The 23,386-nt window shown below is 52.6% G+C and overlaps 1 protein-coding gene and 6 non-coding genes across 7 annotated transcripts; 6 read left to right on the top strand and 1 right to left on the bottom strand.

The window, feature by feature from the left end:
* Positions 1–1,592: 1,592 nt before the first annotated feature.
* On the top strand, positions 1,593–1,664 carry PHYSODRAFT_t756. Its single transcript has one exon. It is a non-coding gene; the product is annotated as a tRNA-Thr (tRNA).
* Positions 1,665–2,641: 977 nt separating this feature from the next.
* Positions 2,642–2,713, top strand: PHYSODRAFT_t757. The gene has a single exon. It is a non-coding gene; the product is annotated as a tRNA-Thr (tRNA).
* Positions 2,714–3,688: 975 nt separating this feature from the next.
* PHYSODRAFT_t758 lies at positions 3,689–3,760 on the top strand. Its single transcript has one exon. It is a non-coding gene; the product is annotated as a tRNA-Thr (tRNA).
* A 974-nt stretch (positions 3,761–4,734) lies between these two features.
* On the top strand, positions 4,735–4,806 carry PHYSODRAFT_t759. The gene has a single exon. It is a non-coding gene; the product is annotated as a tRNA-Thr (tRNA).
* Positions 4,807–5,778: 972 nt separating this feature from the next.
* On the top strand, positions 5,779–5,850 carry PHYSODRAFT_t760. The gene has a single exon. It is a non-coding gene; the product is annotated as a tRNA-Thr (tRNA).
* Positions 5,851–6,820: 970 nt separating this feature from the next.
* Positions 6,821–6,892, top strand: PHYSODRAFT_t761. Its single transcript has one exon. It is a non-coding gene; the product is annotated as a tRNA-Thr (tRNA).
* Positions 6,893–10,398: 3,506 nt separating this feature from the next.
* PHYSODRAFT_299119 (hypothetical protein) lies at positions 10,399–10,716 on the bottom strand (the record flags this gene model as incomplete). The annotated part of the gene is made up of 1 exon (XM_009525791.1): positions 10,399–10,716. One exon carries the CDS (start codon positions 10,714–10,716, stop codon positions 10,399–10,401), a length of 318 nt encoding a protein of 105 aa, XP_009524086.1.
* Between the last annotated feature and the right edge of the window lie 12,670 nt (positions 10,717–23,386).

The following is a 23,386-nucleotide window of genomic DNA, read 5'->3' as shown; positions in this document are numbered from 1 at the left end:
CACCTCCGGAGACCTTCAACATCGACAGCAGCTGGTGTGGCCGACGCGAGTCTGGGCCCACAGCGTAGCCGTGATCAAAAGAACCGCCAAGGGGATCGCAGAGTGAGGAACACACGCCTCGCCCGACCCGAGTCGGAGCTGAGCCAAGCGTTCAAGCGGCGAAGCCTAGCGAACTGGAGTGGGAGTGTTCGCTCAGTGGAAGGAGCTGAGCGGAACTCTTGCAGCGCTAAGCAGGGCTGATCCAAGTGGTGCAAGGGCTGAGCGAAGACCAAGGTCGAGCGGTCTAGCAACCTGACCTTTCAAAAGGCACGGACGCTTCGTCACATCTTACTGACTTCGTCCGGTCAGTATTAACAAAATTATCGCTAAAACTATTTTTTGGTGTATCTATTCATCTCGCCAGTACGATACATGTAGCGTCACATTTCTCTTTCAGCGTTGCTCCTGGTCCTGCCGGTGGTCGCAGGTGGCCTGTCACAGGAATCTTGGCACGATTAAAGTTCGTCTTGGGAGCGCGTTGAAAGTAAGTATTCCAAATAACCGTCGTATTTGCATCATGTTGAGCTTGGACAGTAAATGCTTACTCATACTTGCATTTGAAGGAGCAGAAAGCCCAGAATGGGCATTTAGAAGCTAACATCGGTTCCATGGGCTGTTTTCTCTGCCGGGTCGCTATTGATACCGTGTAGAAGTATTAAAACAGTATAAGGACAATCTTCGATTCAGATCACGGTACAATCAATTATTGTGATTGGCAATCCTCTGTCTAAAAGCAACGCCAATGGTAATCCTATTTCTAAACCTCGCGTGGCCTATTCCCTGTTCACGTCTTGCAGGTCGAAATACGCCGAACCCATAAACAGGACTCCCGCATTCATTTGTTTTTTTGTATACCGCCAGATGGCGCTGCGTGAATAGGATCGGCCAAACGCTCCATACAATTTCCAAGTGATTCGTTTCCATATTCTTTGTGTTGATTTAGCGTCCTGTACAATTTTATTGGGTCTGGGGCAATATAGCTTGAATCACCGTTGGCGTTGCACTTAACCGAGTTTCCTGGCCGTGCGCCAAATGACTCAAAATTTTCAGTGGTCGAAAGTGCATTAAGTTCGATGAGGGCCCGCTCATATCGCGAGCTTGGACGGCCCGCAGGGGCCACCTGTATCAAATTCTCGGCCCCACGCTGGGAGTAGTGGAGCTCCACGAGCGGAACGGGTCCTAATAATCCTGGCGAAGCGCCAGTGCAGCGCTGAGCTCTAAAAAATATGGTGCTTTGCAGTTATTCTGCGGGGAAATTGTGTTTCGGGTCCGTTATTTTAAAAAAAATGCCGAATCGAGTTCGTTATTTTTAAATTGAACGTCTTAATGAGGTAATTTAGAATTTTGGAAATGCGTACCCAAAGTGTACCCTGTACCATGTTCCAGAAGTGTTTCTCGTTCCAAAGAGGTACCATGAGATAAAGACAAGCTTTACCGCATACTTACTCTATACGTAGTACAACGCATTTTAACATATTTGTTTATTTTGTGGTATTTTGTGCTGCGCGGCATTATGAGGGGGTGAAAATGGGTGGTCGAAGGTCAAAAGTTACGCCTGTGTGGCTCAGTGGTAGAGCATCTGTCTTGTAAACAGAAGGTCTCCGATTCAATCCCGGGCGGAGGCATGCCTTTTCACGTGCTTCTGTACCCGTCTGGCGTCAAGACTCACACACGCGAAGCGCAGGGCTTGTTGCTTCCGTGTGCACCAGAGCGCGCCGGCTCTTGTTGCTCCACTCGACACTCATTTTGCTAACCCTTGACCTCAGAAGAACTGCACGCGGCTGAAACTGCTCGTCCTGCTGCTGTGGATGTAGCTACATCATGGTCGAACCACTCGTTTTCACACCACCGCTCTAACCAGACATCCAGTTGACGTTCATGCATCGTGTATTGTGGTGCCGCGGCTCCCAGAGCCTATCGTACAAGTCAACGATCGACTGTTGCTTAAGAGCATACACACACAGGCGTGCACGTAACAACGCTCAATTTGACCAAATACAGGCGGGGCGTCAAACAAAGTGAAGTTGCAACCAGTCGGTTGCAATAGCCACACACACATCACCCACCCACGCACCCTCGTACACACACACACACACGCACGCACGCACGCACACACACGTACACGCACTCAGGACCTGGGCATTACACTCTCAAGTCAGCGCTTCCAACCTTAAGGGGGCCCGGTCGAGGCATTTGTACAACACAGTACACGCGACAGGTGGTAGACGACAGCTGGTACAAGTGTGTTCTGAAGTCAGGCTAGAAGATAGATCAAGGAGGGCTAGGTGGCCTAAGCGTATGGCAAGGCGCTTGTGACACAAGTTTCGTTGTGCTGGGCGATAAATTAAATCCATTTGCAGGTGCGGGTGGATATGGAAGGCGGAGAGTGATGGTGGTTGGCGCGTCAATATTGGAGAAGGCATATCCGTCGTTCGTGTTGTAGTGTGTTGCAATATGACGAGGCCGTGGGTAGGTGGATAGCCGCGGTGACGTTCCGATGGGAACTACTCGTTTTCGGAGCGTGCGTTGTTTATTTTGTGGTATTTTGTGCTGCGCGGCATTTTGGGGGGGTGAAAATGGGTGGTCGAAGGTCAAAAGTTACGCCTGTGTGGCTCAGTGGTAGAGCATCTGTCTTGTAAACAGAAGGTCTCCGATTCAATCCCGGGCGGAGGCATGCCTTTTCCACGTGCTTCTGTACCCGTCTGGCCTCAAGACTCACACACGCGAAGCGCAGGGCTTGTTGCTTCCGTGTGCACCAGAGCGCGCCGGCTCTTGTTGCTCCACTCGACACTCATTTTGCTAACCCTTGACCTCAGAAGAACTGCACGCGGCTGAAACTGCTCGTCCTGCTGCTGTGGATGTAGCTACATCATGGTCGAACCACTCGTTTTCACACCACCGCTCTAACCAGACATCCAGTCGACGTTCATGCACCGTGTATTGTGGTGCCGCGGCTCCCAGAGCCTATCGTACAAGTCAACGATCGACTGTTGCTTAAGAGCATACACACACAGGCGTGCACGTAACAACGCTCAATTTGACCAAATACAGGCGGGGCGTCAAACAAAGTGAAGTTGCAACCAGTCGGTTGCAATAGCCACACACACATCACCCACCCACGCACCCTCGTACACACACACACACACGCACACACGCACACACACGTACACGCACTCAGGACCTGGGCATTACACTCTCAAGTCAGCGCTTCCAACCTTAAGGGGGCCCGGTCGAGGCATTTGTACAACACAGTACACGCGACAGGTGGTAGACGACAGCTGGTACAAGTGTGTTCTGAAGACAGGCTAGAAGATAGATCAAGGAGGGCTAGGTGGCCTAAGCGTATGGCAAGGCGCTTGTGACACAAGTTTCGTTGTGCTGGGCGATAAATTAAATCCATTTGCAGGTGCGGGTAAATATGGAAGGCGGAGAGTGATGGTGGTTGGCGCGTCAATATTGGAGAAGGCATATCCGTCGTTCGTGTTGTAGTGTGTTGCAATATGACGAGGCCGTGGGTAGGTGGATAGCCGCGGTGACGTTCCGATGGGAACTACTCGTTTTCGGAGCGTGCGTTGTTTATTTTGTGGTATTTTGTGCTGCGCGGCATTTTGGGGGGGGTGAAAATGGGTGGTCGAAGGTCAAAAGTTACGCCTGTGTGGCTCAGTGGTAGAGCATCTGTCTTGTAAACAGAAGGTCCCCGGTTCAATCCCGGGCGGAGGCATGCCTTTTCCACGTGCTTCTGTACCCGTCTGGCCTCAAGACTCACACACGCGAAGCGCAGGGCTTGTTGCTTCCGTGTGCACCAGAGCGCGCCGGCTCTTGTTGCTCCACTCGACACTCATTTTGCTAACCCTTGACCTCAGAAGAACTGCACGCGGCTGAAACTGCTCGTCCTGCTGCTGTGGATGTAGCTACATCATGGTCGAACCACTCGTTTTCACACCACCGCTCTAACCAGACATCCAGTCGACGTTCATGCACCGTGTATTGTGGTGCCGCGGCTCCCAGAGCCTATCGTACAAGTCAACGATCGACTGTTGCTTAAGAGCATACACACACAGGCGTGCACGTAACAACGCTCAATTTGACCAAATACAGGCGGGGCGTCAAACAAAGTGAAGTTGCAACCAGTCGGTTGCAATAGCCACACACACATCACCCACCCACGCACCCTCGTACACACACACACACACGCACACACGCACACACACGTACACGCACTCAGGACCTGGGCATTACACTCTCAAGTCAGCGCTTCCAACCTTAAGGGGGCCCGGTCGAGGCATTTGTACAACACAGTACACGCGACAGGTGGTAGACGACAGCTGGTACAAGTGTGTTCTGAAGACAGGCTAGAAGATAGATCAAGGAGGGCTAGGTGGCCTAAGCGTATGGCAAGGCGCTTGTGACACAAGTTTCGTTGTGCTGGGCGATAAATTAAATCCATTTGCAGGTGCGGGTAAATATGGAAGGCGGAGAGTGATGGTGGTTGGCGCGTCAATATTGGAGAAGGCATATCCGTCGTTCGTGTTGTAGTGTGTTGCAATATGACGAGGCCGTGGGTAGGTGGATAGCCGCGGTGACGTTCCGATGGGAACTACTCGTTTTCGGAGCGTGCGTTGTTTATTTTGTGGTATTTTGTGCTGCGCGGCATTTTGGGGGGGTGAAAATGGGTGGTCGAAGGTCAAAAGTTACGCCTGTGTGGCTCAGTGGTAGAGCATCTGTCTTGTAAACAGAAGGTCTCCGATTCAATCCCGGGCGGAGGCATGCCTTTTCCACGTGCTTCTGTACCCGTCTGGCCTCAAGACTCACACACGCGAAGCGCAGGGCTTGTTGCTTCCGTGTGCACCAGAGCGCGCCGGCTCTTGTTGCTCCACTCGACACTCATTTTGCTAACCCTTGACCTCAGAAGAACTGCACGCGGCTGAAACTGCTCGTCCTGCTGCTGTGGATGTAGCTACATCATGGTCGAACCACTCGTTTTCACACCACCGCTCTAATTAGACATCCAGTCGACGTTCATGCACCGTGTATTGTGGTGCCGCGGCTCCCAGAGCCTATCGTACAAGTCAACGATCGACTGTTGCTTAAGAGCATACACACACAGGCGTGCACGTAACAACGCTCAATTTGACCAAATACAGGCGGGGCGTCAAACAAAGTGAAGTTGCAACCAGTCGGTTGCAATAGCCACACACACATCACCCACCCACGCACCCTCGTACACACACACACACACACACACGCACACACACGTACACGCACTCAGGACCTGGGCATTACACTCTCAAGTCAGCGCTTCCAACCTTAAGGGGGCCCGGTCGAGGCATTTGTACAACACAGTACACGCGACAGGTGGTAGACGACAGCTGGTACAAGTGTGTTCTGAAGTCAGGCTAGAAGATAGATCAAGGAGGGCTAGGTGGCCTAAGCGTATGGCAAGGCGCTTGTGACACAAGTTTCGTTGTGCTGGGCGATAAATTAAATCCATTTGCAGGTGCGGGTAAATATGGAAGGCGGAGAGTGATGGTGGTTGGCGCGTCAATATTGGAGAAGGCATATCCGTCGTTCGTGTTGTAGTGTGTTGCAATATGACGAGGCCGTGGGTAGGTGGATAGCCGCGGTGACGTTCCGATGGGAACTACTCGTTTTCGGAGCGTGCGTTGTTTATTTTGTGGTATTTTGTGCTGCGCGGCATTTTGGGGGGGTGAAAATGGGTGGTCGAAGGTCAAAAGTTACGCCTGTGTGGCTCAGTGGTAGAGCATCTGTCTTGTAAACAGAAGGTCTCCGGTTCAATCCCGGGCGGAGGCATGCCTTTTCCACGTGCTTCTGTACCCGTCTGGCCTCAAGACTCACACACGCGAAGCGCAGGGCTTGTTGCTTCCGTGTGCACCAGAGCGCGCCGGCTCTTGTTGCTCCACTCGACACTCATTTTGCTAACCCTTGACCTCAGAAGAACTGCACGCGGCTGAAACTGCTCGTCCTGCTGCTGTGGATGTAGCTACATCATGGTCGAACCACTCGTTTTCACACCACCGCTCTAACCAGACATCCAGTCGACGTTCATGCACCGTGTATTGTGGTGCCGCGGCTCCCAGAGCCTATCGTACAAGTCAACGATCGACTGTTGCTTAAGAGCATACACACACAGGCGTGCACGTAACAACGCTCAATTTGACCAAATACAGGCGGGGCGTCAAACAAAGTGAAGTTGCAACCAGTCGGTTGCAATAGCCACACACACATCACCCACCCACGCACCCTCGTACACACACACACACACACACGCACACACACGTACACGCACTCAGGACCTGGGCATTACACTCTCAAGTCAGCGCTTCCAACCTTAAGGGGGCCCGGTCGAGGCATTTGTACAACACAGTACACGCGACAGGTGGTAGACGACAGCTGGTACAAGTGTGTTCTGAAGTCAGGCTAGAAGATAGATCAAGGAGGGCTAGGTGGCCTAAGCGTATGGCAAGGCGCTTGTGACACAAGTTTCGTTGTGCTGGGCGATAAATTAAATCCATTTGCAGGTGCGGGTAAATATGGAAGGCGGAGAGTGATGGTGGTTGGCGCGTCAATATTGGAGAAGGCACATCCGTCGTTCGTGTTGTAGTGTGTTGCAATATGACGAGGCCGTGGGTAGGTGGATAGCCGCGGTGACGTTCCGATGGGAACTACTCGTTTTCGGAGCGTGCGTTGTTTATTTTGTGGTATTTTGTGCTGCGCGGCATTTTGGGGGGGTGAAAATGGGTGGTCGAAGGTCAAAAGTTACGCCTGTGTGGCTCAGTGGTAGAGCATCTGTCTTGTAAACAGAAGGTCTCCGATTCAATCCCGGGCGGAGGCATGCCTTTTCCACGTGCTTCTGTACCCGTCTGGCCTCAAGACTCACACACGCGAAGCGCAGGGCTTGTTGCTTCCGTGTGCACCAGAGCGCGCCGGCTCTTGTTGCTCCACTCGACACTCATTTTGCTAACCCTTGACCTCAGAAGAGAGGAAAGGAGGAAGAGCTGCGAGACGTGGAGTTTGTGCGAAAAGACTTAATGAGACCGTTATCAGTCGTGCGGTGCCATAAACCCCAAACTCGCTTTGTCGCGGTCATTACTTTTTCGACGAACCCAGCTACAACACAATGCTTCTTTGATTTCTGTCACCTGACTCTTTCCTGTGCCTCCTTAACCTCCAAGCAACAGTCGTAGCTGCTGGTCATGGGGCATTCGAGGTGATGAACTCTCAGCACCCTTCTTTATTTTTCATCTTTGAAGCATAGCTTCGCCAGCTTTACAAAATGTTCCATGCTGCTTTTCGTTGAATGTAGTCTTGTGATAGTTTTTTTAGAGGATCATACGGCAGGATGTCTCCTAGGTATCTGGAATCAGTTCGTATCTGCATCTCCAAGACCAAAATGATTAAACGGATTATCACTATCAGTAGCGCGTACGTTATCACCAACACCACAGCCTTTGCACCAGTATCACCAGCAAACATACCACCCTCTTTGGAGCTGTTACTGTCATAATTAGACCAGGCATACCGAAGTCACCACTCTTACGAGCTATTTCCTTTCCCCAAGTAATAGTCCTTGTGCTCCAGGTAAGCAATCAATCTTTTTGAGGTGTTTTTTTATGTAATAAAGAAAGCCCACAAACTACTACATAATTGGGGGCGAAAGCGATTAATGTACAGACTGGTCTACAGAACTCACTACGCAAAGGTTGGGTACATCAACTCAGCCGAGTTCAATTTGCGTCCTCCAAACGCAATAATTTGCTCTTTCCCGTCAGAGTCCACCTGAAAAAGATATCCACCTACTGCGTAGTCACTGGCATCCATTCGAATATGAAATTCACGAGAGAAATCCGGGTGAGCGAGAACAGGGGGCGATGTAAGACCGTAGAAGAAAAAAAGGGGGATTCGACTGAATTCACCGTTTGGAGAACCCTTAAATGTTAGACAGATACGATCAGTGCTTACATGCCCTTTCACTGAATCTCAGCGCCCCCCCATGTTGTCAGAGAGTATAGAAACTGACGTCTAATCGGCTACTCAACATTGCCGGGGTAAAAACGCGATGTCTTCAGCCAATGTGCGAATGACTCCTCCTCCTCCTACGAAACCACTGTCGAAAGGGGAAATTGAACCTGATATGACCGCGAGCTGGTCGCTGAACTTTAAGTAGTGTTTTTTTGTTGATGTGTGAAACCGAAAGACAGTCGCGGTAGCTGTAGAACTATGTTCTAACGCGGCTGCTGCGTGCATTTGACGGCAGTTCAAACCCATTAAAATTTTCCTTTCAATGGATCAGCTCAGGCCCGCAGGATATTGATAGATAAGCAATAATAAAACGCGTGGTCGTCCGAATGAAGAAGGCCCCGCACTCTGTTTGATTTAAGACACACTCACCATTACTTCAGAGAGCGGGGGGGGGGGGGGGGGGGGCGATTAAATTCGCCAACCAGCCACCGCGAAGTTCCGACTTCAACGTGGTTGAGTTGAGCTGGTTCAACTCGCCGTAGTCACTGCACTACATGCAACAGACGTGAGACATACCGCGACGCATGTACCTGAAAAACTTGATGGGATACCATCATAACTAGGCTCGGATTGAATGTGATAGCAGTCTCGATGCTTTTCAAATACGTCTGATATCTGTTCACAACTTTTTTCGACCGTATTCTAAGCAGTGTTAGTTCGGCCTTTGACAAGAATGAGCTGAACGGCGCTTTCAGCCATGTTAACCGCAGCATATAACACACCTACGAGGCTACCATTATCGCAGGCAATTTGAAGTTGCGCTCGTTTCTCTTTTGCTACCATCTCAAACTACTTGGTTCAGGCACTCTGGAAACGTGCTTGGATGTCCCTAACCACTTCAGCACTGTCACCACTCGATGATTACTTAGCAATGCGTGTAGCATTATAGCATCATATATATATATATATATTGTGAATTCCGGCCAAATTTGCCCCCTGTCCAACCGACCAATACAAACATCAAGTCATTTGCCGAATCGCCGGCCAACAAACATATGGTTCTGTGCCCGCATGTCAAGCCCAATCCGTACTTAGTAGGGAGGCATAGCCGGGCGACCATAGTCAACCCAAGTGCTTTGGCGATTCGCCGGCGGTTTGCCACGGTCGATTCAATCCGCCCCGATCGGAAAATTAGAGTAGAACTCACAATATATATATGTCGTTAGAGGGACCCGTAATATCAGAACGTCTTTCTCACATTAAAATCTTCTATCGTGAGCCCCATACTCACCGAACAGCACACTTTGGTCCGGGTTCTCGTTCATAGGAGCACAACAAGTATCTGGTGATATATTTTTCTGCATCGAGCGCTGTTGTGGCCGAATAACCATTCAGTGTCTGATCGGCATAGCTCAGGATATGAGAGTCTCTTCCTCTTTGCAGCATCGGTTTTGGCGTACTTTTTGCCATCCGTCACTGAAAATCTCCACAGGACTGCATGGACGAGCATGGTCAGACTAATGAGGCAAAGAAGGAGGGAGCTAAGCACTTTTTTCATCTTTCCTTTTAATATAAGCTGTCTTTGAACTTGATGATAAGATTGTGGAGAAAATCTAATAGCATCATCAGTTGTAGATATTTTCTTAGTGAAATTGTTGTCTTAACCGTAATGCGACGTGCTGAATCCTACCTAATTATCTCTATTATTATGCCCCAGTTACAGTTCTGCGACACTAATGTATTGAAATTGAATAAGAATCTGCCGTCTGGGTAGTACTTAATCCCTTGAACCCGACGGCCTGGAACGTGTTATGAGCAAAAGTTTAACGTGAGCCGAGCGCGAGAAGCTTTTCTTACTTGATTTTGTATTGGTCTTCACAATTTTCAAGTCAACGAGGGGTAGGCGATTTAGCCATGACCCCCGCGGGAATCGGCATAAATGATTTGAGGAATGCCAAAAATGCACGAGAAAGCGCAATTCTGACCAAACTTATACTTTACATGTGTAATACGAAGGGTGACCAGTTGGCCGCCACTGAAGTTTTTTCTCATTTCAATATTCACCGTCTATGATTCAGAACTCCGCGCCACCACCGTAAATGGCGTTTCAGACAAAGTGGCGCAAGCTGTAGGCTATCACCCCCTACATTAATCCGTTAAAGTCTGCCTACTTTCCAAAAAGCTTTGCCCCCCCAGAATAGGAAGCCCCCTGCCACGCGGCGCCTTGGTGGCTCGCACCACAGGGCCTGGAGAGGTAAGCGCGCATGGCAAACAAAATCCCGTTTACAAGATAGATATTGCTATAGCAGTGCCAAGTGATTAACAGCACAACTTGCAACGCAAAAACGTGTTGTTACTGATTTACCGGGAAGGCTACAGTTAACTCCCGAACTCGTAGTTAAGATCAACCATAACTTCATTAGTCTGCGTTGTCAAGTTCGTGCGCTTCGGAAACGTAAAGTTGTTGCGGACCATGAAGTTGTGTACCCACGGGTCAGGATCGTCCTCGTGCTCTTCAGCAGTACGGCTAGCTTGAAAGAGCTGAATTGCTGTCGGCGCGGTCCTTGCACGATTGACGTTCTCCTTCCGGATGCGCTTCTCGTAAATAAGTTCGATGAGTCCGTCTTCAGATCCTAGCAGGGGACGACGGCCCCCATATTTTAATATATATTCGACTGCAGCACCACACTCGTCCATGATCTGCTCTCGATCGCGCAACCACTGGCGAAAATCCGAGGCCGTGATCCGCTATCCACGCAAACGTGCGTTTCTGCCCGTGACGGGACGCTGCCTCCTTCAGTGACAATCCAATCGATGACTTGGTGCTTGATGCTGATCTCGATGCTTTCCGTTTGTCGGTATTGGGACTTGGAGAGTGAGGGCAACAGCGCGACGAGCCTACTAGCGTGCTGTTCCTCGTATTTAGGGGAGGCCCAGTCAATACAAATCTCAAGTCAAAATCAAGGGGGGGGGGGCAACCTTTCCTTTTTGTTGTTGACGCCTAAAACGAAGCCAATGCCGATTCGCGCGAAACAGATGCCATTGCTGAACGCACAAAAGCGAGTACAACCCATTAAGGCCTACGACCAATTTCGTGTTTGCAACCAGCTTCATGTTGTCGTGTTTAATGTAATTAAAATTATCTGTAGTTTTCTTTACCCTTTCCTCTTTCCTAAATTACACGTATGGTCCACTAACCTTACTGATCACATACAAGGATCGCGCCCTTATATAATATAAGCAAGTCGAAAAGGCGACACGAAACTGGTTTGAAATCACTGCAGTGATTGAAGTCTAGCGCTGTGCTATAATTGATTGAAATGCTGACAACTAGCCCAAATTCTAGCCCAAATAATCGGTACAGAGGCTGGCAATGTAGCGATCTATTTGAGTCCGCGACCACCTCATTCAGGAGCAGTTCCTATCTGTTACCAATGTCTCGTTGTGTCGAGTAGGGATGGACAAATGTACGCATTATGGCATAAATACAGGGCACTGGGTTCATTAATGCCACCACTGCAGTGCATTATTGCCAAAACGAGCCACTCCAAAAACAATTCTTGTTAAAGTTAACCCTCAAGCTTCTGCTCTTCGCTGCCTTCGTGCGATAACAAGAAATCTTCAATCGCTCGGTGGCTGCCGCTACTGCTACCGCTGCTGGTACTTGTTCATTACTCCCCATCGGTAGGATATGTAGGATGGTGCGCCTACCGGTAGCCTCAACACTCAAAATTAAATGTTGCTCAAATGAACGCTGTTCAAGTGCCCTACCGACATTCATACGAAAGCGGAGATAACCGTGAGTTTGACATTTATTTCCGCATCGAATTTGACCAAGCAAATATGCTAAAAAACCCAATAGAAAATTGGGCTTTCGACAAATCTAGACGCAGCACGACACGAGAAATTGCCATGCAGGTTTTAAAAACGCGTCCTTAATACTCAGAACGCTAACGAATAGCGATTAATAAGGCAGGGGGTACATTCTAGTAGCCGCGAACAGTGTTTTTTGTCTCCTGTTGCCGAGAAATCTCTTCATTTTGCTTGAAATGACTCCTTTTGGTGGGCTTACTTTGTTTGCCAGCACCTAATATACACAGAATGCAGCGGGGCTGCCGTAGCTTCAGCGTCAGAGGAAGACGTAACAGACTCACAGAGTCTCAGCTTAAGATAGCCCGTTCTAATACCAGAACGTACGAGTCCGTACACCTTACGGACTCCAATAGTTAACCCTTAAATCTCAAAACTGAATGTATTTCTCTTTAGCGCGGCCAAGCCGCCTACGGTGTAAATGTATCCGGTTCACTATCTAGCATAGTGAACCCTAGTCATATGCATAACCAGTTGCTCTGAAGCCATGTACTGATTCTCCTACTTATTTAGGTTAGACAGTGTGTACCCACTTCATAACCCTTCGGGTAACTCTCGTGTAACCCCGTTACGCCCTCCCCCACCAAGCCGTGGACACGGGTGTTCACGCTTAACGGTCAACCACCGGGTCTTGTACCGTCAAGCCTCCTTCTCGAACGAGTCAATCCACATCGCGTGGACCTCTCTGAGAACTTCTCGGCGCAACGCGCCCTCACATGACATGACATCAAGTCATAAAGCTTTTTGGTCTTGCGACCGCAGACAGCCTCTCGCGAGATCCGCCTCGGAGCCTCGCTCCTCTCGTGCTTCTGCACTGCGTGCCTCCGCACCTTCGCGAACGCCAGCGCCCGCGCGCACACCCTCGACGCCTTCCAGGCTCTCGGTGTCCGAGTACTTTGCGGCGCAACACCTGAAGCGGAGCTCGAAGCGCGCAAGCCCCAGCTCTCCTCGAGCACCAACCCGCCAGATCATGGATCCTAGGGAACTCTTTGGTGAAGAGGGCGAGGTGGACGAGTCCATACTGGGTTCTCCGAACCGAGGAGATGCGTCCCCAGCCACGCGACGCTCCCCGAGCCGCCGCGACGCTTCGCCCACGCCGTCGACACGCCGTGAAGAAGGCTCGCCGGTCCCAGTTGGCTCTCCGAGCCGTCGCGATCAAGAGCGCCCCGCGCGCACGTCTCCTGTGCGCTCGTCGAGCCGTCCACCTGCAGAGCGCGCTGCGCCGTCGAGGGAGGAGCCGCGGCCACCGCTGCGAACTCCAAATCCGTTCCCTGAACGTTTCTCCGGTCTCTACGAGCTGAGCGCGCTCACTGAGCCACGGTATTCGCCGCCTCGTGGTGAGGACGTGCCCCTGGGCCCCGTCATTTCCAATTCTTTGGACAAAGCTCAGTCCGAGCAGGTCGCGGCTCAGATGGCTCTCATGCGCTCCCAGCGCCCTGAGCTGCGGCCTCTGCTGAACCCCAGCGTGGCCGATTACGGCTTTCGGCCTCGCGACCCCGCTGAGGCGTACCGCCTGGCGTTCCAGCAGTCTCTCGCGCTGCACGCCATTGGGCCCGCGGCCCGAACTCCGGAGGGGCTCGCACTGCGTACGTCTCTGCGAGAGCGACTCCTCACCCCACAGTCGACGACTGTCGCGGAGTATCGCGAGCGGTTGTGGCTGCAGATGCAGCGGAAGTCCGTGCCCGCCATGCGGACGTACCCGGTGGTACTTGGCCCGGGGGAAGACTCGATCGAGTACGACGCTCAGTTCGAGTCCTGGGCCGAGCACGTCCGGAAGCTCAGCTCCATGAAAGCTCTCAGAGCCAGCTTCAGCGAAGTGGATGTTCGCATTGAACGCAAGCTCCGCTTTGACTTTATGAAGGTCCGAGCCAAGCGCAGACTTGCGGCAATCGCCCAGCCGCATGGCCAGTTTAGCGCTGCGCGCTTCGCTCCCTCGAGCACTCCAGCCGCTCCTTCCCGCGAGGGAGTGAGCGCTGTGGCTCAGGATCAGCCTCGGAGCAATGTGGCTGACCCAGCAGCTCCCCAGCTTATTGCCGGGAAGCGCGGGACGGCCGGCGTGCCGGCCTTGAGCCCTCGGGGCGCTGGTGATCAAGCTGATCAAAAGCGCCCACGACGTCTGGGCAATCCTGGCGGAGGAGCACCTCAAACTCCCATGAGTTCTCGGAGTGAGGGTACCCTCGCCATTTCACCAGATACTGGTTTTGACCCCGGCACCGCCGCTTCGCCAGGAGGCGCTCCACATGGTAATGCAGATTCCCATGCTCATCGAGCAGAGCCGGTGGAGGACACGCCAACCCGTCTTGCAACGTTTGACGAGTTGCACGAGACTCAGCAACAGGCTGGTCGCCTTCGGGATCACGTTCACGACATTGACGCGCGTCTGGCACGTTGTGCGACTGATCTCGACAGGCTCGCTGAGCGGGTGGAGTGGCTTGGGGTGCCTCGGGCGGTCTGGGACCGACTTGGGACCTTGGAGGACGACTTCGTTCGCCTGAACGGCTGGATGAACTACTTTCGCGATCGCGAAGAGCGACACGCTCGAGAGTTCGCGGAGTTACAGTGTAACCAGGCTGTGCTTCAGGGTCAGCTCGACCTCCTGGCCCGCATGCAGGCCCCGCCTGCTGCGCTTCCTGCGCCTGCGGCTCCTGCTGTGCCCGCGGCACTCCCGCCTGTTCCCGCGGTGCCCGCGTTGATGGTCGCGTCCTCGACGACTGCGACCTCCGCGCCTGTGACCTCGTCACCCTCGGTGCCTCCATCTGCACCTGCATACGGCTTGAGCAAGCCCACGTAGAAGACGGGGTGCGTCCGCATCTTCTTCGGAAGATTGAGCGTGTACGCAAGGCCCTTCTTGGCCACAACCTTGAAAGGTCCGATGAAGCGCGGGCGCAACTTCGACTTGAAGACGGCTGACACTGCATGTGTAGGTAGGTTCTTAGCATTAAGCAGCACCAGGTCCCCGACCTCATAACTTTCAACATTGCCTCTGCCTCTGGCATCTGCATGTTCCTTTTGCTTGTCTTGGCTCTCAGCCATTGCGTCACGAACATGTCGTAAGACACTCAGACGCGTCGACAAAAAACGTCAACCTGTTTACGAACAGTAGCCGGGCTGACATCGGCTAGCCGATCAGCTAAATCGGCTTCTCCTCCCCCACCAAGCCCGAGACCACCACGTGGCGGCGTCAGCGGGACGCGGGGATGAGATAAGCTGTTCACGTAGAACGACGTGTAGCCTGTCGAGGCGTGCACGGCGTTGTTCAACGCAAACTCAACGAGTGGCAGCATGGCGCTCCAACGCTTCGGCGTCTCAGCGCAAATGCTGCGGAGCACGTCCTCGACGACGCGATTCACGCGCTCGGTCTGACCATCGGCCTGCGGATGGTCCGCCGTGGTCATGTCCAGCTTGGTGCCAAGCACCGCAAAGACCGCGCTCCAGAAGTTGCCCGTGAAGCGGAGGTTTCGGTCCGAGACAATCGACTCGGGAGTCCGTGTTACCGAAACATTCGGTCCAAGAACAGCGTTGCTGTACCTTTACCATCGATGGTATCCGGCACAGCCGCAATGTGAGCCATCTTGCTCAGTCGGTCCACGAAGACCACGACTCCTGTGTTGCCTGCCGCGTCCGCCGGCAGGCCAAACACAAAGTCCATACTCATGGATTGCCAGCAGCCCGAAGGGACAGGCAAACTCGCCAACGGCGCTGCAGCATGAGGTGACGACTTCACTCGCTGACACGTCTCGCACGTGCGCACATAAGTGCTCGTCCACTTGTATATCTTCTGCCACCAGTAGTGGGTGCTCACCGAGCTGTAGGTCTTCTCACGGCCAAGATGGCCGGCCAGCGGCGTGTCATGTGCATGCGGTACTTCAGATCCTCATCATGAGGGATGACCACGCGGGGCGTATCCTCGGGGCCAGTGTTGTAGAACAACAGGCCACCATCGAGTGAATAACGGTGTAGCCGCGCGCGCAGCCGCGCTGACAATTCCATGTCCGAGTCTTGAAACTCCTTGCTCGCCAGAGCCTTCAGCAACGCGACACAAGTGTCATCCTTGGCATAAGCCATTCGGATCAGATCCGGTAATGACGAAGTCACGGTCGTTACATGAGCCAGCTCATAATCCGGCCTGCGCGACAGCGCGTCCGCAAGGACATTCTGCCTGCCAGGCTTGTACTTCACCTCGAAGTTGTACTCCGCGAAGAAGGACAGCCAACTGGCCATCCTTTGCGAGAGGTGAGGTGACTGAGTCGCAGTGCGTAACGACGCATGATCCGTGTAAATCACGAACGGCTGAGAGCCCAACAGGTGCACCCTGAACTTGACGAGCGCATACTTCATCGCAAGTAGCGCTTTGTCATGGACAGGATAGTTCTTCTCCGCAGCCTTCAGCTGACGAGATTCGAACGCCACCACGCGCTCGCGCCCCTCGGCGTCTGCTTGCAGCAGTGCACAGCCGATGGCAAAGTCCGAGGCGTCACAGACGACACTAAACGGACGAGCGGGGTCTTGCAAAGCCAGCATAGGCGCATGAAGGAGACTGTCCTTAATAGCCGCGAACGCATCTTGATGCTCGGTGTCCCAACACCACTCCGCATCCTTCTTCAGGAGATTGGAGAGTGGCCGAGCCATCTCAGTGTAATTCTCGCTGTACTTGCGCAAGTAATTGGCCAAGCCAAGTCACTTGCGAAGATCCTTCTGGTTCTTGTGAACCGGCCAGTCAACAATGGCATTGACCTTGACCGGGTCGGCCCTCAGACCACGCTTCCCGATGAAGCACCCTAAGAAGGGGATCTCTTCCGCTCCGAAGATGCATTTGTCAATGTTGGCGTACAACTTGTTTTTGACGCATGCACTCGAGCACAGCACGCAGGTGCTCCACGTGGTTTTCTATGTCAGTCTTTCCGTGCTCCGCACGACTGTGGACAAAGATGTCATCAAAGTACGTTTGCGCGTACGCCCGATGGGGCCTGAAGAGCTGCGTCACAAGACGATTAAACGTCGCTGGCGCGTTCGAAAGCCCTAGGGGCATCACCAACTACTCCCAGAGCATGCCGCTCGGAGTACTCACCGCAGTGAGAGGAATGTCGCTCGTCCTCATGAGCAATTGGTAATATCATCGACCAAGTCGAGCGCACTGTACATCGTACATCCTGCCATGGTGTTCTGAAGAACATCCTTCCGAGGAATTGGCGTCTGCGCCGGAATGGTAGCGGCATTGAGCTTGTTGAAAGCATGCACGATACACCACTTGCCATTCGGCTTTCTGACACAGAACGTCGGCGTAGAGTGTGGAAACTTACTCTCACGCACCATACCCGCCTCGTGCTTCGCACGGAAGAACGCGTAAATGACGTCGCACTGCTCCTTCGGTAAGGGCCACTGCCTCGTCACGCAGTACTTCGTTCCCGGAACGAGATCGACCTCATGTCGAACACCTCGATCCGGAGGTAGCCCCGAGGGCGGCTCCTTCGAGACCACGTCCTGGTAATCCTTTACCACTTGATACAAGGGATCCGACGGGTCCTTCAGGATCGCCGATCCGCTCCGCGCATTCAACGCCATCTTGGTGCCTTCCAGGACAGCTTCATCCAGAAGCGAGGGCGAGCTCAACTCTTCTTCAGGTCGTATGACCACCACCTCAGCCAAGTCCACAGCCTTCAAGGCTTCGCCGAACTCGGCCAAGGACATCTCGTCCAGCTCGAGGAGAGCAGACAGTGAGCGCAAGTCATCGAGGTTGATACCTCCGTCGACGTCGTCCGTCACTCCATTCACGAGTGTGTAGAGCTGCTCGCTCTCGCGTGGAGCCTCGCCGCTCGACACGCCCTTCTCGACTCGTGAGATTGCAGACGCCTTGCGTCGCGCAGCCAGCGCTTTACGGCACTTCCTCCTCTTCATGGACACCGTCCGCCCTGAAGAGCTCCGTGATTTCGCGTGCTCCTTGACGCCAGGTGTCACCACCTCGTTCAGCTCCAGAGGAGCACCAGTGTCTTTACCGACACTCAGCGAAGAGCTGCACGATCCGCAGCCTCCACTCAGTGGATTACGTGCCACTCCACGATCTTCATCCGGGCAAAGCCCCTTGTCCTTCGGCATCGTGCCGACCGCGCCGTCGCTGGCACGCAGCAGGGCGCCGCCCTCAGACGCACGCCCGCTCAGCGGAATTAGTACCGCTCCACATCCTTCAACAGCCGGGTCTCGCCCATGGCTCCTCGGCTTCATGCCGACCTTGTCTTCACTTGAATACAGCAGGGCGTCGCCCTCAGACTCACACCCGCTCAGCGGAATTCGTGCCGCTCCACCTGCCGTCCGTGAGCCACGCTCGCAACGCTCGTTCTCGACACACGCTGTGTCCACCAACTCGGATACTCCGATGTCCAGCACATTGACCGACTCGGTCCAGTGCTCGCGCCAAAAGCGCTTCTGCTTCCTAGCAGAGGTGGGTTCATGACTCGCCAATGCTCCGCCAGGAGAGAAGTGCGTAGCACCAAGGGTCTTCGACCTCCAATCGATCCAAGGCTCGTGGCGTTCCAGCCACGCCATACCAAGAATGCGATCATATCTCGAATCGAGGTCTAAGACCAGACAGCGTTCCACGCTATCAAAATCCAAAAACTTCACGCCCAGGTCCACAGGGACCTTAGGTACCGTGACACGAGTGCCCGTCGCAAGACGAACAGTGACGATGTCACTCCCGCGCGCTATCAGCGCCTCAGCATAGAGCTGACTTCCGTCCATCGTAGAACGCCGGGCGTAGTTACCTGACGCTCCCGAATCGATCAAAATCGTCCAAGGCTTCGTGAAGCCCTTCACCCAAGCTTGGACAACTAGCAAGCCCGGCTTGCATACACGTTCCGTGTTAGAGAGTACGGCTCTCTTCGGGGCTAAGTCCTGTCGACCTCCACCTCGCCGAGGCTCAATAGAACTTAGTTCTTCCCCGGTAGGCCGCCCCGCGCCTACTGGGACTTCTCGTTTCCCCGAGACAAACCAGAGCCCTGGCTCGAGCTCGAGGAGCGGCTTGACGAAGCCTGGCGCTGATGGCGCAGCGGACACCCAGCACGAAGGTGACGGGTGTCACCACAGATGAAGCATCTGCGGATACCGCGCCGCTGCTCAGCAGCACGAAGCTCGTCTTCTTCGTCTTCAGCATAGCTGAGGGCCATGGGTTCCGGACCATTCGACGCGCTAGCGTAAGACGCATTCCACCCAAGTCTCGACGACTTAAAGTTGTGTTCCGCATTCAATGCGACGCTCACAGCCTCTTCAAAAGAGCTCGGGTGGGTTCGGAACACCTCCGTCCTGGCAACGCCAGTGCGAAGGTCCTCCATGAACACCGTAACGGTGACTGCTTCCGGCAGGGAGTCCGCAGACATGCCAGCAATGAGAGTTCTCAACTTTTGGACATAGTTCATCAACACCTTCTTGCTCTGCCTGGTCGCCAGGAAGCGTGAGCGCACGCGATACGCCTGATTAGGCGAGCAAACACTCGGGATAACTGCTGTTTCAGTTGATCCCACGTCGGGAAGGCCACCCCGACCGACGTCCCAGACGTTAGTGCCCACTCTCTCGCTCGCCCACCGAGCTTCGAGATAGCTAGTACCACGCGCTGTTGCTCCGTCTTGAGCATAGCTGAGCTCATAGCCATCTCGACCTCGCGGAGCCAAAGCATCAAGCTTTCTCCTTCTTGGCCTTCAAAGGTCTTCACGCTCACCATGAGCAGCTTGGCCTTGCTTCCGCGTCGGATGACGTAGCGGGCGCTTGGGGCGCCGCGGCCGTTGCCATCCTCTGCTGGAGGTGCTCTAGCAGAGTATTCTCGTAGCTTGAAAACGCCTCGAGACGCGCGTTCACCGCGTCGGGGCCTTGCTGCGCAGGTTGCGTCACGCCCTCCGGGCCCAGCAAGGACATAAGCTTTTTAAGCGCATCCTGCTGGTTCGGGGGCAAGTGAGCGAACTGCTCCATTCTCCACAGAGGGTCAGTCTATACAGACTCAGGTGTCGGATTGACTACGAGTGCTACCAAGTGCAGCGGGGCTGCCGTAGCTTTAGCGTCAGAGGAAGATGTAACGGACTCACAGAGTCTCAGCTTAAGATAGCCCGTTCTAATACCAGATCGTACGAGTCCGTACACCTTACGGACTCCAAGAGTCAACCCTTAACTCTTAGGTGTGTAAATCTCAAACTGAATGTATTTCTCTTTAGCGCGGCCAAGCCGCCTACGGTGTAAATGTATCCGGTTCACTATCTAGCATAGTGAACCCTAGTCATATGCATAACCAGTGGCTCTGAAGCCATGTACTGATTATCCTACTGATTTAGGTTAGACAGTGTGTATCCACTTCATAACCCTTCGGGTAACTCTCGTGTAACCCCGTTACACAGAAAAATATAGCCATTGTGTTGACCTAGCTACCGAGAAGAAACGACGAACAAGAAGGATACGAAATATTTCTAGCAGAGGTAAGGTACCGGTGACAATATCTCAAAGTTTTTATATGGGCTACCCAGTTTCACTTTTGGTACCGTCTATTCATGCTCCTTGCAGCTCAACAGCAGCTTGTAATACGAACCGAGCGTATATCTCATGTATTATACTGGGAACACCCGAAGAATGAGGGGGTGGACAGCTCCCAACGGATTAATTGGACGCGTAAGCGTAACCTGGCGCAACCTTCGTGCTACACGAGCCAGAAGGATGTCGACCGAGCAGGTTCAACGACAACTTTCAGCAAGGCATCGACATCAACAGCCCTATGCACCAGCTTCGGAAAGTGAACTGCGGTACGCGCGATATTCATGGGTGTGGCCCCGCAGGGGGCACAATTTTGAATCACGCGAGCCACAGTTCTTCCTTATCACGGCAATCAGCACCGGTACCAGCACCAGCGTTTTATACCACAGGTGTTCCCAGCCAAGTCGAAGACGACCTAGTAACCCCCTAGCTACATTTCTGACCCTCTAGCACTTTAGTTTTGCTGAGTTCGCCGCTACTCGCAGTTAGAAGCTATCATCCAAGTCTACACGGTGCAAGTGCCTTAGATGGACACACCCTCACGTCTCCGCCTGCACTCTGTACTGTCTATGATGTGCATATTTCGCCCTATAAAAACATCATATTAACACGGGTCATCTATTGCGATCAGGCGAAAAATCGACGATCTCCGGAGGTCAACCGAAATTCGAGGATGAACAGATTTGCTTATACAGACACGAGATTCGAAGAGCAGTTAGAGCACACAAATCTAAGCATAGTGAGGGGTGTCCGGGTCCTGGCACCCGCGTTGTTGCCGAGTTATGGGTCGCCGAACTTGGAATTCTTGTCAGGGGACGGCAAATTATCCGCGTACAACTTGACAACAGGCCCTTCCATAAAGTTCTTTCGAACGATTTCGCTAAATTGCACTTCAGCATATGTTTACGATCAGGTAATCTTAGACGGACCTCAGCGTAACCCAGGGTTACTAGCCCTAAGCGAGAATTGCGGATCTGCCAGTGCGTATCAGCACTGGTGGAGGCAGCGCGGATAGATAGAGGGTTGTTAGTGATTAGATCGCCAGTAATCGTGAAGAAGTATGAGACCACCGTACCCAACTCCGCGCCCAATGTCGACGAGAAGCCAATGTGAACAGTATGTACAAGCAGCGGAAAGACGCCGCGCAGGCGTCCATGAGGATAATCGAAGCTGATGTCATTGGCTGTTCGTGCCAATTTGGTGTGTCGGACGATAACGCCCTCGGCGAGCCCCTTTAATAGCGTTTACATGCCATGCCACAAGCGCCGAGCGGCTCTGCTGACCTACGTGGCTGCCACCAACGTCGCCGCAGCACATCCACGACTAGCGCGTAGGACAAGTCGCGTACTCCTGCCCTTCTTATCCTCCGTGGCGTGCCAGGTTAGTATCCAAATACTCCGTAGTGAGCAGGTCATACAGGAAGGTTTCTCGGGACCTCCAGCTCCTCTACTGTGTGTTTTTGTTTCGTGAGTTTAAGGGTGGCCGTTGCTACATTACACAAACCCCAAGCTGCATTTAGAGAATTTTACGTATAAATGCGAGCCAGCAACCCAGCGAGGGTCACAGGAAGAACACTACAAGGTGGAGCGAAAACGAGCTCACTCCCACTTGTCAGCTCACGATGTACTGAAAATATCTTATTCTCATTGGGGTGTTACTGCCAGTACTGAAACGTGAATGTGGAATACAAAGGCTTTTTTCCGGGGAGCCCAGCTTGCTGGTTTACCAGCCTCACAAACTTTAATCCTGGGAGGACAGCTAGAAGAGCTGTATGGACAGCCTCACAGACATTAATTCGTCCAAAAAAGTTGCTCGTACCATAGAAAACATTCCGACGACATCAGCGTTATGACACGCCATCGATACATAAATGAGAACGGAGGCTCTAAAAAAAACTAGACAACACAGATATTCATATGCATGTTGGGACTGCATTGCTGTCTTTATCTTTTTCTTGCTGTCATTTGCAGCTCCAACTACATACGTTACTATTTCCTACTACAACCTCCACTTCCTATTTCCTACGTTCCTACCGACAGCTTACTAGCCTTATAGTTTCCACCACAGCAGTTTCAGACGCAGCTTTCCTCTTTCAGCTTCTTCTTTCAGCTTCAGGCACTGCCGCCAGAGCAGCTTCACGAATAGCGCTTCTTCTTCTTCTTTGGACCACCAGTGGCGCCTGGCGCCTTCTGCGATCCGTTTCCTCCGTGACCATGCGTCACGCAGCTCATAGTCGGCTGGAAGACTCCAGAGCCACTGCATTACTTTTTGGCTCATAAATGGCATCCCAGTTCTGCGGTGGAGACGACCAATTCGGCAAAGACTGACGAAAGTCTTTTGATAGCTCTGTACAACGAAGATTTACATCCTACTTGTTTGCGTATTTCATTCCTGGAGCCCCTGCTCAAGTTCTGAACAATAGTGCAGGCAATCTCGGATGGGGTATCGTGGAGATACCGAATCCACCAGACTATATCACCGTCGTAGTAATACATCGGGATGGATCTGACATCAGCGGCGAAAGATGGCCACCCGAAGCAAACCTCGACACGGAGATGATAGTCAATACTGGTGGAGTCACTCACAAACGGAGAATTATCGTCCTTTGTCTGATGAGGAGATTCGTGTTGTGTGAAGGTTTCTTATCTTCGTTCCAAAGTCAACAAGCCGTACAAGTACATCATGCATGCTGTTGAACAGGCTTTCGTTCAAACCGTTTTGACAGCGCAAGGAGCAACTCTAAAACGGGTCCCACTTCTGCTCGACGAACCTCAAACTAAGCCGGTTTTGTCCTTTGAACATTTGTATGTTGGAACGACACAGCAGATGGACTACGATGCTTACCACTCACTACCTCGCTTCGTCGAGAAACACTACTCAAGTTACGGACCAACATCTACACAGTCAAGTGCTTGACGAGAACGGCTACTTGAACAGTAAATGGGGAGTACAATAATGCAATATCTCACATTATACCACCAATGTAATATCT

This window comes from Phytophthora sojae, assembly GCF_000149755.1.
Source record: "Phytophthora sojae unplaced genomic scaffold PHYSOscaffold_3, whole genome shotgun sequence".
NCBI lineage: Eukaryota > Oomycota > Peronosporomycetes > Peronosporales > Peronosporaceae > Phytophthora > Phytophthora sojae.
The sequence above is the reverse complement of the archived record's forward strand: the minus strand, read 5'-3'. Positions and strand labels throughout refer to the sequence as shown.